General features: G+C 37.0%; 1 protein-coding gene across 13 annotated transcripts in view; it reads left to right on the forward strand.

Annotated features, from left to right (window-relative positions):
• Window positions 1–22,981, forward strand: part of STAG1 (STAG1 cohesin complex component) — a 438,539-nt gene that overhangs the window by 130,007 nt on the left and 285,551 nt on the right. For 9 of the 13 annotated variants that reach the window (XM_035278838.3, XM_078354162.1, XM_078354165.1 and 6 more), the window contains one exon: window positions 8,699–8,801. The exons of the other annotated variants lie outside the window; for them this stretch is intronic. In XM_035278838.3, the coding sequence (XP_035134729.1) occupies window positions 8,699–8,801 (103 nt within the window). The remainder of the gene's footprint in view (window positions 1–8,698; window positions 8,802–22,981) is intronic. 13 annotated transcript variants of the gene reach the window in all.

Genomic DNA, 22,981 nt, shown 5'->3' on the forward strand with positions numbered 1-22,981 from the left:
AACTGGAACTTATTTTGGGAAATGTGGTCACAGAAATGGCAGATACTATTCCATTCACAGCTGTTGTGATGCAAATGGGGAATCTGGATTGTTTGATTCTGTATGATAGTAGTGGTTTAGATATAATGAAAGTGATGAGTACTTTAAGTAATTATTTATGTATTATTACTACTCAATTCATTTACATACCTTATTTCCAAGAGACAACCTCTGGTTGATCTTTTGGTCTTCTATTTCCCTTCCAGCGTTCTAAGACACAAAGCTATCCAAATTTCTTTTTTTTTTTTTTTTTTTTTAAAGAAGGGAAAAAAAAGAAAAAGAGGGAAAAAGGAATATTACTTCATTCCTAAAATGGGTTTCAATAATGGCCGATCAATATTTTGAGTGTTTAAAGTGGTTAATGCATATTTTATGTGTTTAAAATGGAGACCTCTATTGTGTTTATTTGTTCTGGCTCTGAGTTCAAGTCCTGGATATCGTTATCAATTTGTTGTCTCGTTGACTCTAAATCTCTTTATGTGTCTTATGTATCTGGGTGTTAAGATCTCTTATTGTTGCATTAATCCTTTTACCTTTGCATCCTTGTAGCTTTGAAATCTATTTTATTAAATGTGAGAATTGCAACTCCTGCTTTTTATTTACTTATTTTTGCTCTTCATTTGGTTGGTAAGTTTTTTTTTTCCATCCCCTTGTTTTGAGTCTTTGTATATCTTTAGATATATCGTTAGATTTTGTGGATAATGTATATTTTGTGTGTTTAAAATGGAGAGCTCTATTGAGTTTATTTGTTCTGGATCTTAGTTCCAGTCCCGGATATCGTTATCAATTTTCTGTCTCGTTGAATCTAAATCTCATTATGGGTCTTATGTATCTGGGTGTTAAGATCTCTTATTATTACATTAATCCTTTTACCCTTGTATCCTTGTAGCTTTGAAATCTATTTTGTCAAATGTGAAAATTGCAACTCCTGCTTTTTATTTATTTATTTTTGCTCTCCATTTGGTTGGTACATTTTTTTTTTTCTTTTTTCCAACCCTTTATTTTGAGTCTATGTATATCTTTGGATATACCGTTAGATTTTGTCTGTATCTTTTAATTGGGAGATTTGGTCAATTTAAATTTAGGGTTGCTGCCATTTGATATTAACTGGCTATTTTGTCCTTTCGTTTATAAAAATTCTTCTTTATGTTAATGCTCTTTACTTTTTGGTGTATTTTTAGAAAGGGTCATACTGGTTGTTCCTTTCTGCGTATAATGCTTCTTTTAGAAGTTCTTGTAGAGCAGGCCTGGTGGTAATAAAATCTCTGAGTACTTGCGTGTTCCTCAAAGATTTTATTTTTCCTTCAAATGTAAAGCTTAAATTGGCAGGATATGATATTCTGGGATGAAAGTTCTGTTGATTAAGTATATTGAATATTGGCCCCCACTCTCTTCTAGCTTGTAGGGTTTCCGTTGAGAGATCTGCTGTAAGCCTAACAGGCTTACCTTTATGGGTAACTTGATCTTTCTCTCTGGCTGCCCTTAATATTTTCTCCTTTGTTTCAATCTTGGTGAATCTAACGATTATGTGCCTTGGGGTTGGTCTACTTGAGGAATATCTTTGTGGTGGTCTGTGTATTGCCTGGGGTTGAATAGTGTCCTGCTTTGCTAAATTAGGAAAATTTTCCTGGATAATGTCCTGGAGAGTATTTTCCAGCTTGAATTCATTCTCTCCGTCACATTCAGGTACACCAATCAAGCGTATATTAGGTCTTTTCACATAGTCCCATATTTCTTGGAGACTTTGCTCATTCCTTTTTATCCTTTTTTCTCTATTCTCGTCTTGTTGTTTTGTTTCATTAAGTTGATCTTCGACCTCTGATACCCTTTCTTCTGCTTGATCCATTCGGCTGTTTAAGCTTGTACAACTTTCACTAAGTTCTCGTGTTGTATTTTTCAACTCCATAAGTTCATTTGTATTCCTCTCTATATTGTCTATTCTTTTCAACATTTCATCGAACCTTTTTTCCAAGTTCTTAGTTTCTTTACATTGGGTTAGAACAAGTTCCTTTAACTCCCAGAAGTTTCTTATCATCCACCTTTTAAAGCCTACTTCAGATAATGGAACACAGTCCTTTTCCATCAGGGCTTGTTCCCTTACTGATGAGTCCTTTTCCATCAGGGCTTGTTCGGTTGCTGATGAGTCCTTTTCAATCAGGGCTTGTTCCGTTGCTGATGGGTTCTGGTTTTGAGTATACTCGGCCTTCTTAGGCTGTTTTTTTCCCTTCATTGTAGATGAACCGCCTTTCTAATTAGTTTTCTGAGTCGACGTCCGACTTATTGATTCCCAGTGCTGGGATCTGAGCAACCCACTGTGGTGGCCTAAATAGCAGTGATAAGACTGATGGTGCTCTTCTGCCCGGGAATCTCTGGTCTGGCTTCCCTCTTGAGTCCGCAACAAGCGGCTCTGACTTCCCGGAGCTCCAAACTCCGGTCAGTAGGGGAAGCAGTCCTGTTGGCTCTGCATGAAGAGCTGCTGCGCCTAGAAGGCAGAACCGCTGCGGCGGCCACAAGAGTCGCACTGGCGACCCGTGGGGCTCCTCCACTGGGAATCGGCTGATCGGTGAGTGACGGAAATTTTTCTAAAAGTGTGGCGTCGTCTCGTTCTCTGGGCTTTCACTGGGAGCTACAGTCCTGAGCTGTTAGTGGTCGGCCATCTTGGATCAATCTCTATCCAAATTTCTTTACCCTCTTGAAAAACCATTAATACTGTCTTTCTGTCCTTTACCTGAAAAATGGGAGATAAAATTTATTTCTGCCTACTTATCTCATTCCCTTTTACCCCTGGACCTGAAAATAATATCATATATATAAATATATGAACATATATGAGTACCATATAACTACCATATTTATATGATATTTAAGTTTGGAGGTCTTCTTACAGTATTTTCTTTCTTTTCTTTGCACCTACGCACTTCTGCCCTTACCTGGACAACTCACTGTCTATTTAAGTCTTAGGTATAAGACTCCAGCAAGCCCTCTCTGATTTCCTCGAAGTTGGGGTGGTCCTTCTGTGTTCTAACAATGCCCTGTACTTTTTTCAAGTACCATACTTAATGTAGCATTTTATAACCATCTCTTCATTTTTTCTGACCCATCTCTTAAACTGTATTGTGTGCCTTACTTTTATATGTCCTGCCTTTAATAGCTCTTTGATAAAATATGAAACAGAGGTTATATTTAAATTGAGGTTATATTAAATGAGTATGTATTTGCATTATGATATTTAATATATTATGCTTTGTGAGTGAATTTTTTCCAGAAAAATGTAAGTGTAATATGTCTGTGTGTAGGTACTGGACAGTGGTGATCTGGGAACTGGGTAAATGAACTCTGGTTTAGATCTGTCAGCCGAAGATGGTACTCTTGGTCAAGTTGAGATGTCCAGTTTTGGTTTTTAAAATGTAGACACTAGAAAGACCACTCTAGTGATTATCCTTATTATTCCTTGGCTTACTTAGATACTATAATTGCTGATGGATTTGTCATCTTAGTGCTGTAAACTAGTAAGCATTGTCAAAACAGTATCGTTTACTACTTATTTGTATTCCAGGAAGTATGCTAGGTTCTAGGTAGATATAACATGTAGAGTAATTTAGTTTTTTTTTTTTTGCCACAAAGCTTGTAAAGATAGATAGTAATCAGAGTGAGGTTTAGGGGAAGAAGAAGGGAAGAGAGTATTAGGCCCAGACTGAGATTATGTCATATAAGGACCCTGAGATATGTTTGAGGGCTTGAAATCAAACCTCCTCCTACCCCAACCTTTTTTGTTTTCTCCTGCATTGGTGATGGAGAGTGACATAAGATAAACTGTGAGTAGGGAGGAACAATGTCATATCGGTACCTGCTAAGTTATGTTCAGAATTACGTTTTTTTCTCCTCAGCTTGTGTATTAGTCCATTTTCACACTTTTATAAAGAACTACCAGAAACTGGGTAATTTATAAAGAAAAAAGGTTTAATTGGCTTATGGCATAGCTGGCTGGGGAGGCCTCAGGAAACTTACAATCATGGTGGAAGGAATAGGGGAAGCAAGCACCTTCTTCATAAGACAGCAGGAGAGAAAGAAGGGGAGTGGAGGAAAGTGTCATACTTTTAAACCATCAGATCTGATGAGAACTCACTATCACAAGAATAGCATAGAGGAAACAGCTCCCATGATCCAATCACCTCCCACCAGGTACCTCCCTTGACAGGTGGGGATTATTTGGGCGAGGACACAGGGCCAAACCATATCAGCATGATAAGGATATAATAAGATACATACTTAGAAAGTTATTTAGTGCAGTATAGTATTAGATGGGAAGGGCCAACATTAGAAACAAGGAGACCTATCAGGAGAAGGATGATTGCAAAGATGATAACTTAAACTAGTTTGACTGGAGATGGAGAGAGGTAGACAGAATTCTAGAGGCAAAATTATTTTTTAGTAAGATTTGAACTTATTCTTCCATGCTCTTAATTTATGTTAGTAGTTTTATAAATGTGAACGTTAGCCATTTGCAGGCGTTTTGAAGAGCAATTGGTCAGAGTTTGAATTTGCATACTCCTTGACCTGTCATTTTCACTGCATATATCCTGGAGAGAAACTTGATTGTGTAATAAGATTTATTTATGTACAAGGACAGTCATTTCAGCTCTGTTTCTAATTGTGCAGAACTAGAGACAAACTAAGTGCTCATTGATAGGGAAGTAGTTAAATAAGTTCTATGCATATTATGGAGTACCATTCAGGAATCTAATGTATTTATATGGAACATTCTCATGTATTTAACACTTTAAAAATTGAAATATTGATACTGATTTATATTTTGAGAACAAGAGATGCAAAAGCCTAAATATGGCAGTGTCAGACTATTAACAGTGGGTATTCTGCAGATTGGGATTTAGTGTTAGGATGAGATAAAGTGAAACTTTTCCTTGTATTCTTTATATCTTTCTTCTGTTGCTTGAAAGTTTTTTTTAAAAGCCTAGAATTTGTGTATATGTCCTGATAATTAAATATGCATATACTAATGGGAGTGCATTAGCTCTTTGTTGGCAGTAGTTCTTATTGTTTAAGCTGACTGCAGTTGACAGCATTTCACATATTGTACTTTTATGACTGTTGGTAGAGGCATCAATAAACTATACTGCTGAAGAATAGGTTAGTTTCACTAATGGGTCACTTATTATATTCTAGAACCAACCTGCTCCTGTACAAGATTGATGCTTATAAATCTGCCTAGAGATTTATAAGCATCAAAAGCATTTGTAGATTTTATCCACACAAGATAAATACAAAACACAGTATTTGCGTTGTAGGTTGTAGTATCTTAACATGAAAATAGAAACTTCAGGTTTTTCTTGAGATCTAACTGGACTCTGCCATTTACTAAGTGTGCAACTGTGGACAAGTTTATCAGGTTTTCAGATCTTTAATTTCCTCATTCGTAAACTCAGGAAGATAACATGCTTCTTACAAGGTTTTTGTGCATATATAATCTAAATAACATGTAAACTGACACATTGAACATGGTCTGTTTGGATTATAGTGAGGAGAAAAAGCAATATGATTTATTGTTCTTCAGTAGAGAAAAATAAGATTGACTGGATCTGGGTTGGCAAATACTGCTCGTGGTTCAGATGCCTCTTTTAAATAAAATACTGAAACAGCCACACCTATTCATTTGCATATTGCCTATGGCTGCATTTATGGTATGCCACCAGGGTTGAATGGTAGCATTGGAGAACTTAAGACCTGTAAGCCTGAAATATAAGCTGTATGGTTTCTCTTTTTTTCTCTCTTTCTTTTTTCTGTCTCTTTTTCTTTCTCCCTTTCCTTTTCTTTCCCTTTCCCGTCCCTGTGTCCTGTGTCCTGTGTCCTATCCTGTCCTGTCCTGTCCTGTTTTCCAGCGATTCTTCTGCCTCAGCCTCCTGAATAGTGCTACCATGCCTGGGTAATTTTTGTATTTTTAGTAGAGATGGGGTTTCACTTTGTTGGCCAGGCTGGTCTTGAACTCCTGACCTCGTGATTCACCTGCCTCAGCCTCCCAAAGTGCTGGGATTACAGGCGTGAGCCACCATGCCTGGATGTATGGTTCTGTATGAAAAAGTCTGGCTGACCCTGGATGTAATTTACAACATTATGTATAGTTTTTGTTGTTGTCGTTTTATTTGTTTTTGAGACAGAGTTCCACTCTGTCACCCAGGCTGGAGTGCAGTGGCGCTGTCTGATCTCACTGCAATCTTCATCTCTTAGGTTCAAGCAATTCTTGTGCCTCAACCTCCCATAGTGTTGGGATTACAGGCGTGAGCCACTGCACCCATCTTATATACAGTTTTAAATACCAGATTAACTTTGAAGATATATAAGTGGTGGAGTAATTTGATAACTTTGAAGATTTAGAAATGGGAAGTAATATGATGGGAGAATGTTACTGGCAGTGGTGTGTAGAATGGCTTGAATAAGCAGAAGCAGGAAGATAAATTGGAAATGGTAATTGTGGCAGTTATCCTTGAAAGTAAGCAGCAGATTATATTGTGCTGAGAAGGATGGCTGAGGAGGGATTATGTTACCAGGAGGCACTAGAAGACTGATACCATTCTGTCAATTTGAGTTAATAGGATAATGGTGACGATAAATTTGTATAATAATTTAAAGCACATTTATGCACTAACTTAAATCAGTAAATTAATGGTATTTCTGTGAGTAGAAAGCCAGACATAAGTCAGGATTGGACTTAATTTTAGATGTGGCATTTGGCCAATTTGAGGTGACATTTAAATAGGCATGTCACGCATGCAAGTTAAAAATCTTGAGTCAGAGATCTAGAATGCTGTCAGGTGTACTGATAAGGTATTGAAGTCATTTGCATAGAAGTTACACATAAACTGGATGAAATCTTAAGGGAGCATAATAAAAATGGAGAAGAGCAGACCTAAGAGTTGAGCTTTAAGGAAGAGGGAATGAGCCTAAGAAGAGCATTTGGTGAAGGAGATTGAGAAATAGTAGATTGTGAGTTGGACTTACCATTTGCTATATACCTTTCCTACTCTTTACAATTTTATGCAGATCTTTAATTCAGTAATATAGAATTTAGTGAAGAGATTCTTGTTCATGCAGTCTAAACCTTTTCAATTCTGTATTGAAGCCAGCCTGTGAGAGTCGAATATTAAATGTTTAGGAATTTCACAAGCCGACTAAACACATGTTTATTTTAAGAAGTTAACTTATTTAAGCTTAAAATTAAATGACATATGAAAAATAGAAACAGTAAATACTCAAAACTCATCATTTCCTTATTTCATGTTACTATTTATGCTTTTGAAATTGTTATTTAAACTTGTTGTGTCTTTGTGGTAGAAATATGTTTTAATGCTGCACTACTGTTTATTACTTTCCAACTCACTTTGGTTATGCCACTTTGGTTGAATGGTACTCAGAGACCGGGGCGGAAAAAAGAAATTGGCTATGGTGTATGTACTCCATGAAAATCGGCAAATGATCAAAATCAATGCTTTATTTATTGTTTTGTTGATTTATAGACTTAAGAAAGTGAGAGAGAAGTTGTTAATAATGCAGATTCAACTTAAAGGTGTATGGGATGGTGTATATCATTATAATATGAATAACAAAAAAATTGAGGAAATATTTTCTCTCAACCCTTATGTGAGTCAGCACAGAAGGTGCTCACAACATTGACTAATGAGTAAAGTTTCAACAAATGTCTTTATCATTTTACTTGCATCCTACTCGTTAAAGTGAACAAAAACAGCGACCACCTTTCATGTTAACATTCCTATTCACTCATTAGTTGCAGCTGTAGTTTAGATTCCTATATAAGCATTGGGCAAAAATATCAAAATTATTTTGTGAGAATCAATTGGTTACCTGGAATTTATAATAAAGAGTATTTTGCATTTTATTATTGTTTGTAAATTATGTGCTAAGTATCCCTTATGTCTTTTTTTTTTTGAGACGGAGTCTTGCTGTGTTGCCCAGGCTGGAGTGCAGTGGTGTAATCTTGGCTCACTGCAACCTCTGCCTCCATGTCTCAGATGACTCTTCCTGCCTCAGCCTCCTGAGTAGCTGGGATTACAGGCATGCACTACCACACCAGCTAATTTTTATATTTTTAGTAGAGATGGGATTTCAGTACGTTGGCCAGTCTTGTCTTCAAGTCTTGATCTCAGGTGATCTACCTGCCTCGGCCTTTCAAAGTGCTGGGATTACAGGGGGTGAGCCACCATCCTCAGCTAGATGTCTTACTACTTACAACTTAGGTGTTTGTATTTTTTTTTTTTTTTTTAAGAAACAGTGGTTAAACATTAATTGGCACAACACTGACTTTCATGACTTTATGAAATGAATAAAAATCATTCTAAACCTTCATGTTTTTATACTGAAGAATTAGTCTTTTGCAATTATATTTTGCATTGATTTTTGTATAGCAGCTATCATTTCTTCTTCTTAATTTCCCTCCTTGAGGGATTCATTTCACTTACTGTTACATAAAATTAGACAACAAAGATAACATTAGTTTGCTAAAGAGTTTTTCTGAAATAGAAGTAATAAACCACTTCTAATCAGCCATATAGCAGGAGATAAGGAAAGTAGTGAAACAAATGCACTGTACTTATTAATTTGTTCACTAAAATAGTATAACATTTTCTAGGGATTCAACTAATGAAACTACTGCCCATTCCGATGCTGGCAGCGAACTTGAAGAAACAGAGGTCAAAGGAAAAAGAAAAAGGGGTCGTCCTGGCCGGCCTCCAGTATGTATTTTGCTTGTCTTCTTTATTCCTTTAATAGTGACCGTGTTAATCAGTTTGATATGAGTTGTTAATTGTAGTGCTAGTATGGTTAATAGATTTAAAAAAACAGTCAGTGACACAAGTAGAGATGGGAAACTTTGTTTCACATAAATTGTATTGGCAGTGATCAGTGAAAGGAAATGATTGTAGTATGGTTTTGTTGCTGTCCTCTTTGTAAATAAATGGTCGTCCATGTGAAGGAATAGGAGGTCACTAACAGTGAATGAGGTTTAGTTAGTTAAGACTTCCTGCTTTTCAGATGGAACTCTGATTTCTTATGAGCTTCCAAGTACTGTTTTGGAGTTTGGGGGCAGTCTCAGAATATATTCTCATTGATAATCTGATTGAAAAATTTAGAAGAGCTCTAGATAATTCTTCTTTGAGGGATAGCTTTATGTATTGTAAGAACATCAGTCGTAATTTAAGCATGCATAAACCCTGTATAAGATACCATTATTTGTTTGTCAAAGAATTAAGGCATATGCTGTTCTACATTCGCTTATATGATGTGATCTGCTGTTAATTTTTTTTTCTATTTTATGAAATTTCTTTTAATGGAAACTCTTAGCCTCCTAATAGGAGACATTATATAATGAGCTTCCCATATTCCCATTATCTAGCTTCAGCAGTTATCAAATCGTAGCCAATCTTTTCATCTCTTCACTCCTCCTCTTTTTCCATCCTGTGTTATTTTTAAGGTAATTCTAGACATCATTCCATTTGTAAATGTTTTAGTGTGTATTGCTAAAAATAAGGGGTTGTTTCTTTTTTTTTTTTTTAAAACACCACTATAATATCATTATCGAGCCCTGGTATAAAATATTTTATTAATATCACCAAATAGCTAGTTTTATAGCTTATAATCATCTTATGAACATTTAAAATCCAGTTTGGTGATTAGTATCATGACACAGGTATGATCCATCAGTGCAATTGATGGTTATGTTGCTTAACCAGTTACTACTTATGTGTCTTTTATAATGAGTTCCTCAAGAAGACTGGCTTTTTTGATATAGTTAAGTCATTTTTCCTTTTTTGCCAGAATTTTTTATTATTTTAATAGTTACTATTTCAGGCCACCCTTAAGATTAAAAAAGATAAGGAGTTCCTGTATTTTGGTATACACTTGGTTTTATCCTCTACTTTTTTTTTTTTTTTTTGGTTACGGAGTTTTGCTCTTGTTGCCCGGGCTGGAGTACAAACTTGGCTCACGGAAACCTCTGCCTCCTGAGTTCAAGTGATTATCCTGCCTCAGCCTCCTAAGTACCTGGGATTACAGGTGTGCGCCACTATGCTCAGCTAATTTTTTGTACTTTGAGTAGAGATGGGGTTTCTGTATGTTGATCAGGTTGGTCTCAAGCTCAGGTGATCCGCCCGCCTCGGCCTCCCACAGTGTTGGGATTACAGGCGTTAGCACTGTACCTGGCTGTCCTCTACTTTTATTTAAAGAAAAAAAATAATGGGGGGATGACATGCCATATAGTAACTTTTTGTATTACTTCTTCATTTCTAGAAGTATTTTGTTGTACAGTATTCCTTACAAAAATATTTTGGGAAAAGTGAAAGAGTTCTGCACTCAGAAGCTGGCAGTTATTCTAGTTCCCCTTACTACTGTGTGATTTTTCCAAGACTGTAGGCAAATTTCATTGCTATCCTGGGAATCTGAGGTTATAACTGCAAAATTCGAAATAAGACTAGACTTGCTTAAAGGTAGGTGAATGAATTGCCCACCTTGATTGATTGCTTACTTGAATTTGTTCTCCCCTACTTGAAATTCTTCACTTACAGGATTCAGATTAAGTACTGTCTCCTTAAGGAAAGGTTTTCATTTTTCCTAAAAGGAATTTACCACTGCTTCAGCAGGCTATTGTATTATTCCTTGGAACTGGTTTAATTTTATGTGTGTACAACTGAATATTTGTAATGTTGTGCTTTTTGGATGAAAAGAAGTCTGTGTACCCAAATACTTAGCCCTTTTGTGGTGGGAAATATTTGATTTTTAGTGAAGTTACTACTAGATAGTCTAATAAGTAAATAGTACATGTTCCTGCCATAATTATAGTAATGAAAAAGATGTCAACCAGTATAAAATAGAAGCATTCTAGAAACTTGTTTTGTTTATATTTTAGTCCATACATTCACACAAATTATTTCACATGGGTATCTGTACTTCTCCCTAATTCAGTCAGACTTATGTCTTGATGTGGAAACAACATAACATAACACAGCTTTCTGAATTTCTACTTTGAGCTTTGTGTTGGCTTGGTGCTGTTTATGTTATTTAATCCTCACTCTAGTTTTATGAAATAGGTCTTAGATGCAGTTTACAGTATAGAATAAAAAGTTTAAAAGTGGTATTTGCCTAAGGTCACATAGCAAGTAAGTGGGAAAGCTAGGATTTGAATTTATATGCTAACTCCCACACTCTTAAGGAAGCCGGAATGCCAAGCTGTTAATTAATCTTGAGAGTTATAATTGTCAGACTGATCAGATTGGCGTTCTGCCTCAGGTACCTTCTGAAGAAATATTGTACATTTTCTGTCAGCTAGCTGCATTTTGAACAATAAGTCAATTTTTGACTAATGGCATTTTTTGTTTAGCTGTGGTAATACTAGTCATCACTTTTAATCCAGTAAGTTTAATCTTTTTTAAATTTATTACTTTTAGAGGGGATTTCTTGTATGTTTGGTTTTCATTTAGCCAGTCAAAACACATAATATAAGGAGTTTCTATTATAGGCAGTATTGTTTCTTTTATTTTTATTTTATGTTGTATTTATTTATTTTTTTGAGACAGGATCTCACTGTTTGTCATCCAGGCTGGAGTGCAGTGGCGCAACCATGGCTCACCGCATCCTCAAAGTCCGGGGCTCAAACAGTTCTCCACCTTCTCAGCCTCCCAAGTAGCTGTGTTTACAGGCCCATGCCACCACGCATGGCTGATTTATTTTTATGTGGAGATCAGGTCTCACTGTGTTGATCCCAAGCTGGTCTCAAACTCCTGGGCTCAACTGATCATCCCACCTTAGCCTCCTAAAGTCCTGGGATTACAGGCATGAACCACTACCCCTGGCTTCTCCTTATTTTTAAATTCCTAGGGGACATCTCATCTTTAGGGATCATCTCAATATTTCTTTTTAATATTCTATTCTTTCACAATTTTTTCCTCATTAAATCTTCCTCATTTGCAGTTATCTTAATTAATTTGCTATTATTGTAACTCTGTACCCAGATAGTTGATGATCTCAAAACAAACCCTATGTAGTATCATATTTATAGTCTTAGGATTCTGTTGATAAATAATGGGCATTATTATCTCTGTCTACACACATTAATTCGTTGGTGATAACATTCAATCTCATGACTAAACTGATATCTCCTAGATTTATGTATCTGGCCTGGACTTCTGAACTCCAAACTCATATACAGATGCCCATTGAGCATCTTCATTTAGATATTTAATGCACTCAAGATGTTTAAAAAACCAAATTTAATGCTTGCTTCTTTTTTTATAATGGCACATTCATCCCTTTCAGTTGGTGAAGTTGAAGCCATTAGTGACTCTTGCCCTGTATCCAGTCTATAAGCATATCCTGTTTAACCCATTTGCAAATTGCATCTATCACTTTTTATTACAGAGCTGGTTTACACCACTATCACATGCTTTTGTTCAAACCTTTCAGGCTTGCTCTTTGTCTCAGGGTTTTGTTTCAGAATGTTGCTGTTTTATCTGTCCCAGATAGCAGTGTAGCTCCCTTTCTACCTTCTTACAGTCACTTTTCAAATGTTATTTTCTCATTGTCGCCTCCCCTAAAGATAGTATTTTTTTTCTTTATTTTTTTGAAACAGCATCTGTTTTCCAGACTGGAGTACAGTGAGACAGTCACAGCTCACTATATTCTTGACCTTCTGGGTTCAAGCAGTCCTTCTGCCTCAGCCTCCAGAGTAACTGGGACCACAGGCCCATAGCACCACCCCTGGACAATTTTTAAATGTTTTGTAAAGACAAGATCTCATCTTGTTGCCCAGGCTAGTCTCGAATTACAGGGCGCAAGCAGTCTTCGCACCTTGGCCTTCCAAAGTGCTGGAGTTTCGCCACACTTGGCCTATAGGTGGTGTTTATTTTTATTTTATATGTATATATTTTTTGAGACAGTCTTGCTCTGTCGCCTAAGCTAGAGTGCAGTAGCATGTTCTTGACTCACTGCAACCTCTGTCTCCTGGGTTCAAGGGATTCCACCACCGCAGCCTCCCAAGTAGCTGGGGTTATAGGCGTGCGCCACCACGCCTGGCAAATTTTTGCATTTTTAGTACAGACAGGCTTTCACCATGTTGGACAGGTCTGTCTTGAACTCCTGACTTTAAGTGATCTGCCTGCCTCAGCCTCCCAAAGTGCATGGTGTTTAACGTTGGAAATTACCTACCCAATAGGACTTAACTGTTTTCCCCTTTTACTAACATGATATACATTTTACTTACTTGATTGTTGTCTGTCTCTCCCAACTAGCATGTAAGTTGTGTGAAGGCAGGACTTTTTATCTAGTGTGTTTTCTGCTATTTACTAGTGTCTGACGTGCAGGAAGTGTTGAGTAAATGTTTAATGAATGAATAAATGGTATTTCAATTTTGTTAAATCAGCACTGCCCCACCCCCTGCCCCTTGGTGTTTAGAAAGATTTCATTTTGGGCCGGGTGCGGTGGCTCATGCCTGTAATCCCAGCACTTTGGTTGGCTGAGGCAGGTGGATCACGAGGTCAGGAGTTTGAGACCAGCCTGGCCATGATGGTGATACCCCGTCTCTACTAAAAATACAAAAATTAGGCGGGCATAGTGGTGCATACCTGTAATCCCAGCTACTCAGGAGGCTGAGGCAGAAGAATCACTTGAACCTGGGGGTTGGAGGTTGCAGTGAGCTGAGAGCACACCACTGCATTCCAGCCTAGGTGACAGTGAGACTCCATCAGAAAAAAAAAATTAATTTTGAAATCATTTCCAACACAAAGGATTCTAAGAATTCTATGAAGAATTTTCAGCCGTCCTTCATGCACATTGTCCTAATGTTAGTATTTTACTACGTTTACTTTATCATATTCTCTCTTTCCTTCTATCTTCTCCTATTTATGTACACACATATACATGTAAATATGGATTTTATATGGTATATGCAAAGATACATATTTTGTATCTGTTAGTTTTGTACTGTTTGGGAGTAAGTTGCAGACATGATGTCACTTTATTTTTTTTAAATTCAATATTGTTTTGTAGAATATCTTTTCACAGCACTTTATTTCTAATATTTTAGTGTGCATTTCCTTGTAATCAAGGACATTTTTTTCCCTACATAATCACAGTAGAGTTATGAAAATATGAAAATAATATTGATTTAATACTATTTGTATATCTCATTTAGATTTGCCAGTTGTCATAATCTAATAATCCCTTAAAAGAAAAAATATTTTTTTCTTGAATCAGGATCCAGTCCAGTATTTTATGTTGCTTGTAGTTGTTGTGTAAATTGGCACCTCTCTAACCTTAATCCTTTTTTAGTTTCTCTGTTTTATTAAGGACTTTTTTGTCTTTGTTTTGTTTAAGTGAGAAGGAGCACTTCTGTATTCTAAATGTTACATACCTTTCATATTTGCATAGGCTAAGTAGGAGAGGTCAATAAAAAGATACAACTTTTATTTTTAAATGTGTGTCTATTCATACATAGAAGATGGAGAATATACAACAAAAGGTTAATAATAAGTATCAGAAGGGTAGGTTAACAGGTCACTTATAAAAATTGGATCTTTTAAATTATTTGGTATTTTTAATGTAGATTTGTGAATTTCATAATATTCAAATTTTAAAGTTTTTTTTTCTTTCAAATACCAGAATTTTTATTTACCCACCCTCTTGGTTTAACATTATCTCTTTTTGACCCAGGGTTGTGATAAGAACCAGCATATTATAACGTGGTGGCAGATGTCTGCTAGGTTTTACGTTTTTCTGTCTCCTCTCAAATTCTGTCACTTCTTTTGTCATTTCTTGGTTTCCCTTTAATAGTCTATTCTAACTCCTGTAAAATAGAAAGTACCAACCTCATTGTTAGGTTTTAGAAGGACTAAACCAGGATTCAGGCAATCTGTCAGGAACATTCAGACTTCAACAGTTCCTTCTTGATCTTCAGTATAGCTCCTTCTCATCTGTAATGGTCAAAAGAACCACTGAAACAATAAAGCAGAAAAATGGGTATAAGTCTGTAGGCCAGGTTAAGCCTTAGATGTAAAATATATGGGCTTTGTGACCACCACTTCTAAAATCCAGCCTAAAGAAGGACTGCCTTAACAGATCCAAAAACACTGAGCTCGTGGTTCCCTGTAGATATCTCCCTTGTACCTCCAGTATGACCAGAGCTTGAGGAAGGGCCTCTCACTGTCCCCTGCCACACTTGGAATAGTATGAGGGACTCAGCAGAGGCTGGAAACTGAGTCCAGCCCCAGGGAGTCAAATGTGGGACACCGACAAACCAATTGCAGAGTTGGTGCCATGTTGAGCATTTATGTTAAAAATTATGAACTATTCTAAACCATGCTGATATGAACTGTTTTGCAAATAAATTTTGCTGTATAGCCATTGTTTTTTTTATCCTAAATTTCTGAAAGTGGAGTTTGTTAGTGTATGTTGTTTGTTTTGAGAACTTCTGACATGTATTACTGCCTTTCACACAGCAAAATATATGGTGTAAGATACTGCTTTTAATGGTTAAGGCTTTTCTAATTTTTTTTTTTTTTGAGACGGAGTCTCGCTCTGTTGCCCAGGCTGGAGTGCAATGGTGTGCTCTCAGTTTATCGCAACCTCTGCTTCCCAGGTTCAAGTGATGCTCCTGCCTCAGCCTCTCAAGTAGCTGGGATTACAGGTGCGTGCCACCATGCCTGGCTAATTTTTGTGTTTTTAAGTAGAGATGGGGTTTAACCATGTTGTTCAGGCTGGTCTTGAACTCCTGACCTCGTGAGGCACTAAGCCTGGCTGTCTTTTCTAATTTTTAAGTGGTGAAAGTTTACCTCAATACTTTCTAAAGTGTTCATTATTTGTGAATAAAGGTGGTATGCTTATGGCTCACCACAGCCTCGATTTCCCAGGCTCAAGTGATTCTCTCACCTCAACCTTTTGAGTATCTGGGTCTACAGGTGTGCATCACCACACTGGCTAAATTTTTGTAGAGGCAAGGTTTTATCATGTTGCTCAGGCTGGTCTCAAACTTTAGGGCTCAAGCAGTCTGCCTAGTAGGACTTCCAAAGTGCTGGATTACAGGCATGAAGCACTGTGCCTGCCTATTTATAGTTTTCTGTACTACTATTTTTATTTTTCTAAGAAACAAAGATCTCTATAAAAGAGTTTTTTTGTAATTTAAATGTGCCTACTTTTGTGATCACTTTAGGAAGTATATTTATTAGTTGGACATCTCTTTAAAGCTGTCTTTGTTGTTTTCTTAATTTGTCATTTAGAAATTTTTTTCTACTGACTAGTTTTTAGTTCTAACTTCCTTAATTACGTTAAACACTACCACAGTTCCAAGAACACAGAATTAAAGCCTGAGTCATTGTTAAATTTCCTCATCTCCAAGTCTCTTGTCCTGTCTCATTTATCTGTTCAAATTTCAAGTCTGATGACTTTTACTTTATAATCTCACAGTGTCTTCCACATCTGTCCTTTCTTTATATTTCCCAAGTTTCTATCTTTAGGGCTTACTTTATTGGCAGCTTTACTCTTAGCTTCCTACCTTTGGTTTTTGTCTTTTTCTATTTCATTTTTTTTTAATAGTGCTTGGCGAGAATATGTTTTTTCTTATTCAAAAATCAAGCAGCGTCTTCTTTTTTTTTTTTTTTTTTTTTTTTTTGACAGAGTCTTGCTCTGTCACCCAGGCTGGAGTGCAGTGACATGATCTCAGCTCACAATCAATGCTATTTTCTGAAAAACTATGTGGTACTTTCAACTAAGCTAATATCACAACTAATATTTTGTTGTATTTTCCTGTTGACAACCTTTCAGTCAGTCTCTTGTCTTTTGATGTATGGCTTTTGATTTCCCACTTCCACACCATTGCTCATTGTGTTTTTTCTTTCTGAAACTCTTATTTTCTAAATTCTGTTTATGCTAATCTTACCAATATTCTTACTAATTTTATGAGTCCATTAGGTCCCAACTTGCAGCATAATTTTTTAAAATTCTTCCTGCTTCTCAGTACTAAAAATAATCTTTCCCTTAGAAACTTTCTAGCACTTATCATAAACCAAAATTCCATGACGAGCATTTTTATATGCTATAGGTTATTATTTTATATTGGAGATATTTGTGTTTATCTCTTTATCTTTTAATATAAAATTTTTACAATATCCAATCCCAAAACATGTTCATATATATTGTTTGTGATATGGTATGGATTATTTCACATTCATAGCTTATTATGCCAGATAAGGCACAAAGGTTCAAGAAAGGTGTTATGACCGGGCATGTTGGCTCACGCCTGTAATCCCAGCACCTTGAGAGGCCTAGGTGGGTGAATCACGAGGTCAAGAGATCGAGACCATCCTGGTCAACCTGGCGAAACCCTGTCTCTACTAAAAATACAAAAAATTAGCTGGGCACGGTGGTGCGTGCCTGTAATCCCAGCTACTCAGGAGGCTGAGGCAGGAGAATTGCCTGAACCCAGGAGGTGGAGGTTGCGGTGAGCCAAGATCGCGCCATTGCACTCCAGCCTGGGTAACAAGAGCGAAACTCCGTCTCAAAAAAAAAAAAAGAAAGGTGTTGTATCTTTTTTTCTTAAAATTTCTAGGAAAGTTATTGCACATTCAGACTGCAACTTAACCTATCCTAGAGCTTTTGGAATAGAGTAATTTTGGATAAGTTATCTTCCTACACAGCAGGGCTAATCTGTGTATTTAAAATACTTTACTAGAAATGTAGATACACATTTAATTGAGTAGTATATAGTCATCCTAAAGATTGTTGTAAACTCTTGAGATTAGATTGCATCATTTTCTTATAGGAACGGTGAAGGTTGTTAATAACTTCTTAAGTATATGTAACGTATTTTCTGTGAAATTAATTACTTATTGTGTCGCCGCAGGCTTTCTTTCAAGTATTTCAGGTTTGCTTTCTTATATATACTCATTAAAATATTTAAAAATCATTATGTCCCTTCAATTAACTGCAGTAAGGAACTCTAATTTTTGTATTAATAATCCTGTGGACTATAGATATTTCACTCGTACTATTGTTTAGGGATATAAAGCAGTAGTGTTCCTTCATCACTACCAGTTGACAAGATTGTATTAGGAAGTTGAAAAATACATCTTAAATGTTCTGTTTTATTTTATTTATTTTTTGAGGCCAAGTCTTGCTCTGTTGCCCAGGCTGGGTGCAGTGGCACAATCTTGGCCTGCTTCAACCTCTGCCTCCGGGGTTCAAGCGATTCTCCTGCCTCAGCCTCCTGAGTAGCTAGGACTACAGGTGCATGCCACCACGCCTGGCTAATTTTTTGTATTTTTAATGGAGATGGGTTTTCACCATGTTGGACAGGCTGGTTTCAGACTCCTGATCTCAGGTGATCCATCCTCATTGGCCTCCCGAATTTGTGGGATTCCAGGCATGAGCTACCACGCCTGGCCAGTACAAGTTCTTTGAAAGCTATGTTTGGTGAATAGTGGCTACCATGTTGAAGAGTGCAGATACAAAGAATGAGTCTGGGTCTAGTCTGATGAGAGAATCATTGCCAATAATCCAAATGGAGAAAATTAATGTAAAGAATTAAAGGTTCAGGCACAGTGGCTTACACCTGTAATCCCAGCACTTTGGGAAGCCAAGGTACGGTGGATCACTTGAGAACAGGAGTTTGAGACTAGCCTGGCCAACATGGTGCAACCTTATCTCTACTAAAAACACAAAAATTACCCGGGCTATCATGGCACACACCTGTAATCCCAGCTACTTGGGAGACTGAGGCATGAGAATTGCTTGAACCCGGGAGGCAGAGGTTGCAGTGAGCCAAGATTGCATCATTGCAGAGTGAGACTCTTGTCTTAACAAAAGAATTACTAGTTAAAGACTTCAAATCATTTGTCATTTGGGAATTGCAAATTAAGACGACAGTGAGATCTTACTACCTACCCATTAGAATGGCTGAAATTAAAAAAATCTGACAGTATCAGTTTCCTGCAGGCACGTGACACAACAGAAACTCTTATTGCTGGTAGAAATGCAAAATGGTACAGCCATTTTTGAAGACAGTTTGGCATTTTCGTACAAAGCTAAACATACTCTTACGCAGTGTTCCCGCAGTTATATCCCTAGGTATATACACAGCTGATATTAAAAATTGTGTCCGCACAAAAACCTGCATGTGAATGTTTTTGATTTGTAATTGCCTAATAGTGGTGACCCAGAAGCCCATTATTTGGTAAATGGCTAACATAATTGGATACATCTGCAGAATGGAATGCTACTATTCAGCAATTTTTTAAAGTGACCTATTTGGCCACTAAAAGGCATGGATGAATATTTTTGTTTGTTTTGAGATAGGGCCTTGCTTCGCCTAGGCTGAAAGGAGTACAGTGGAACAATCATGGCTCCCTGCATCTGAAGGCTCCTCGGGCTCAAGCCATCCTCCTGTGTAGCTGGGCTACAGGCAGATGCCACCATGTCCAACTAATTTTTTTCTTGTTTTTTTTTTATCCTTTATTTTCTTCTTTTTTCTTGTCAACTGTTAAATTTTTTTATTTTTTATTTTTTTGTAGAGAAGGAATCTTGCTTTACTTCCCAGTCTGGTCTTGAACTCTTGACCTCAAGCAATCCTTCCACCTCATCCTCTCAAAGTACCAGGTGTGAGCCACCATACCCAGCCAGACATGTACCTTAAATGCATATTACTAAAGTGAACGATGTTTGTCTGAAAAGCCTACGTGTTATATGACTCCAGTTACAAGTTGAGCATCCGTAATCTGAAAATTTGAAGGCTGAAATGCTCTTAACTCTGAAACTTTTTGAATGCCAACATATAGCCACGTAAAAAATTCTACACATAACCTCATGTGACAGGTCACGGTTAAAATCAAGATCAAGATCAGATGCAGTGGCTCACTCCTGTAATCCCAGCATTTTGCAAGGCTGAGGCAGGCAGATAGCTTGAGCTCAGGAGTTTGAGACCAGCCTGGGCAACATGGCAAAACCATGTCTCTACCAAAAAAAAAAAAAAAAAAAAAAAAGACAAAAACAAAAAAATTAGGTAGGCATGGTGGCTCCTGCTTATAGTTTCAGCTACTCAGGTGGCTTAGGCTTGAGGATTGCTTAAGCTTGGGAAGTGGAGGTTGCAGTGAGCTGTGATCATGCCACTGTACTCCGGCCTGGGTGGCAGAGTTAAGACTGTGTCTTTAAAAAAAACAAAAGACAAAAAAAAGGAAAAATCAAAACAAAGTTTTGTGCACAAAATTATTAAAAATATTATGTAAAATTCCTTTTAGGCTTAGTATAAGGTGAAACATAAACAGGTTTAATGTTTAGACTTGGGTTTCATCCTGAAGATGTCTCATTGTTCATGGGCAGATATTATAAAATTTGAAAAAACTCAAAGTCTGATACATTTCTTATTCCAAGCCTTTCAGGTAAAGGATAATTAACTTATATATTAATATGTGGAAAAAAGGAAACTATGATGATGATTTAAAAAGTATAAACTAGTGGTTTCCCTAGAAGGGGAAGATAAAGGGTTGAATGGGCAATACACAGGATTTTTAAAATAGTGAAACTCTTCTCTATGATACTAGTAATTGTGCATTCACAACACCAAGCATTTGTCAAAATCCTGAGAACTTTATAGAACAAAGAGTGAATTCTTTTTCTTTCCTAATTGAGATTTGATTGGTTGTGTTGATGATTAGTGTACAGATATTTCAATTTGTGCATAATTCTTAAAATCTAAAAAGTTTGTAATTCTTTTTTAAAGTTACTCCAGTAACTTCCCAGCTTAAAATTTGGAGGCAGGGTTTCCTTGAGGCTATCAAGTACCAATGTCTTCACATGTTGATAAGCTATTGCATATAATTCTCCATTTCAGTTTAATGGCATACACACTGCATACTCAAATTTTCGGTCTTTAACAGCGCATTAACAAAGTCATTAGGAAAACAGGACTACCACAACCAAAGATAGTAGAGTGCACACAGTTCTGACAGGGAGAGCCACGATCAAGGAGTGATTTTTTTTTTTGTTATTGTTTTGTTTGTTTTTAGGAGACAATCTTGCTTTTAAAAACAACAACAACATGGAATAGAAATAATTTAAAATATCCAAGACATTAAAATGCAAAAAAAAATTTAATGCAGCACTATGACTCTGTATTGCTGTTTTATATGCTTTGTATTATAGAATATGAAAACTAACCCCCATCTATGGAATGTTAAGCTGACACCCAAGACAGTCAAAGCCTCCCACAATTCAGTATCCCACACTGTTTTCTGGTTGTGCCAAAAAATCAACAACTGGTGAATGATTTCACCTCTTAAAAACAGAAAACATTTACACTTTAAAAATGGGATGTGGATAAGATTCCCTTCTTCTTAAAAGTGTTTCTAGAGCTACTAAAAAACTTATATTTATACAATAATTGTTAAAAAATATTCCTCTGGGTTGTACTAAAAGAGAGACAGGGACCACTGATAATGGTGTATGATATTAATCAGACTGGCTTTTTTTCCTCCAGCTTCATCAGAAGCTGGACTCTTGTTGGTTTTGTTTTGTCCATTTTCTGCAGTCTCTTTTCTCTTTGCTCCTCTTTCCCCGTTTTTTATACCATATATGCGTGTGTGTGTGATTTTTTTTTTTTTAATAACAACAGGGTCTCACCATGTTGCCCAGACTGGTCTTGAACTCCTGGGCTCAGGCAGTTTTCGCCTTTCCTCCCAATGTGTTGGGATTACAGTATGAGCTGCTGCACCTGGCCTTTTTTGTTTTTTGTTTTTAGATAAGGTTTTGCTCTTCCACTGGAGTTCAGGGACACAATCTCTGTTTAATGCAACCTCAACCTCCTGGGCCCAAGTGATACTCTCAGGTATCCTTCCCCTTAAGTGTGGGGCATACATAATGACTTTCTTCTGAAGGGTACACTATGGAAAGAGTCAGGTTTTTTTTTTTTTTTTTTACACCAAACCATTTTATTAAACGTTCAACCAAGAGACACCTTTGGACAGCTGTTCTGTGGCTCATTACATCTTTTTGGAATCCTGTGTGTTGGCTTGTACCGAATAATATATGAAGAGGACCTCAACCCAGAAAACAAAAGGGGAGTGTGCTAGATTGGAAAGCACCATCCACCCATCCAAGCCTAAGAACCAAGGCTACTTTATCCAATGTGAAAGAGAATTCCAGAGCTCAGGGTCCACAGTGGCAAGGAAGGGTACATGGACAATAAAGAACTATGTAAGAATAAGGAGGGCTGGGTATAAACAAGAGGGACCTGAATAATTAGGGTCTAATTAATATTGGCTTTGTAAGGAGAATGGAGTTTCTGTCCCCCAATGAAAATTGAAATGTGGAACTAGATTTTTTTATTTTTGAGAAGGAGTTTTGCTCGTTACCCAGGCTGGAGTGCAATGGCACGATCTCGGCTCACCGTAACCTCCACCTCCTGGGTTCAGGCAATTCTCCTGCCTCAGCCTTCTGAGTAGCTGGGATTACATGGAAAGAGTCAGAAAAGTAACTTTACAGAGGTGAAACCTGACAAAACACTTTCTCAGCCAAGTGATTTAGGTCAACATCAATGGTGATTAATTATGTTGATAGTATGTACTCTTGATATGAGTTGATAAAAATGGCATATTACCTCTCCTTTCTTCTGAAATGCCATAATCCCTTGTCTAGTCATGACAAAAACATCAGACAGATCCCACTGAGGGACCTGTTAGAAAATACCTGATCAGTATTTCTCAAAACTCCTGTGGTCATCAAAAACCAGGAGAATCCAAGAAACTGGCATAGCCAAAAGGAGCTTAGGAAGACATGATGACTAAATGTAACATAGTATCCTAGATGGACTCCTAGAACAGAAGAAGGTCATTAGGCAAAAAGTAAGAAAATTCAGGCAGGTCGTGGTGACTCATGCCTGTAG

This window comes from Callithrix jacchus, chromosome 17, assembly GCF_049354715.1.
Source record: "Callithrix jacchus isolate 240 chromosome 17, calJac240_pri, whole genome shotgun sequence".
In the NCBI taxonomy this organism is placed as follows: Eukaryota; Metazoa; Chordata; class Mammalia; order Primates; family Cebidae; genus Callithrix; species Callithrix jacchus.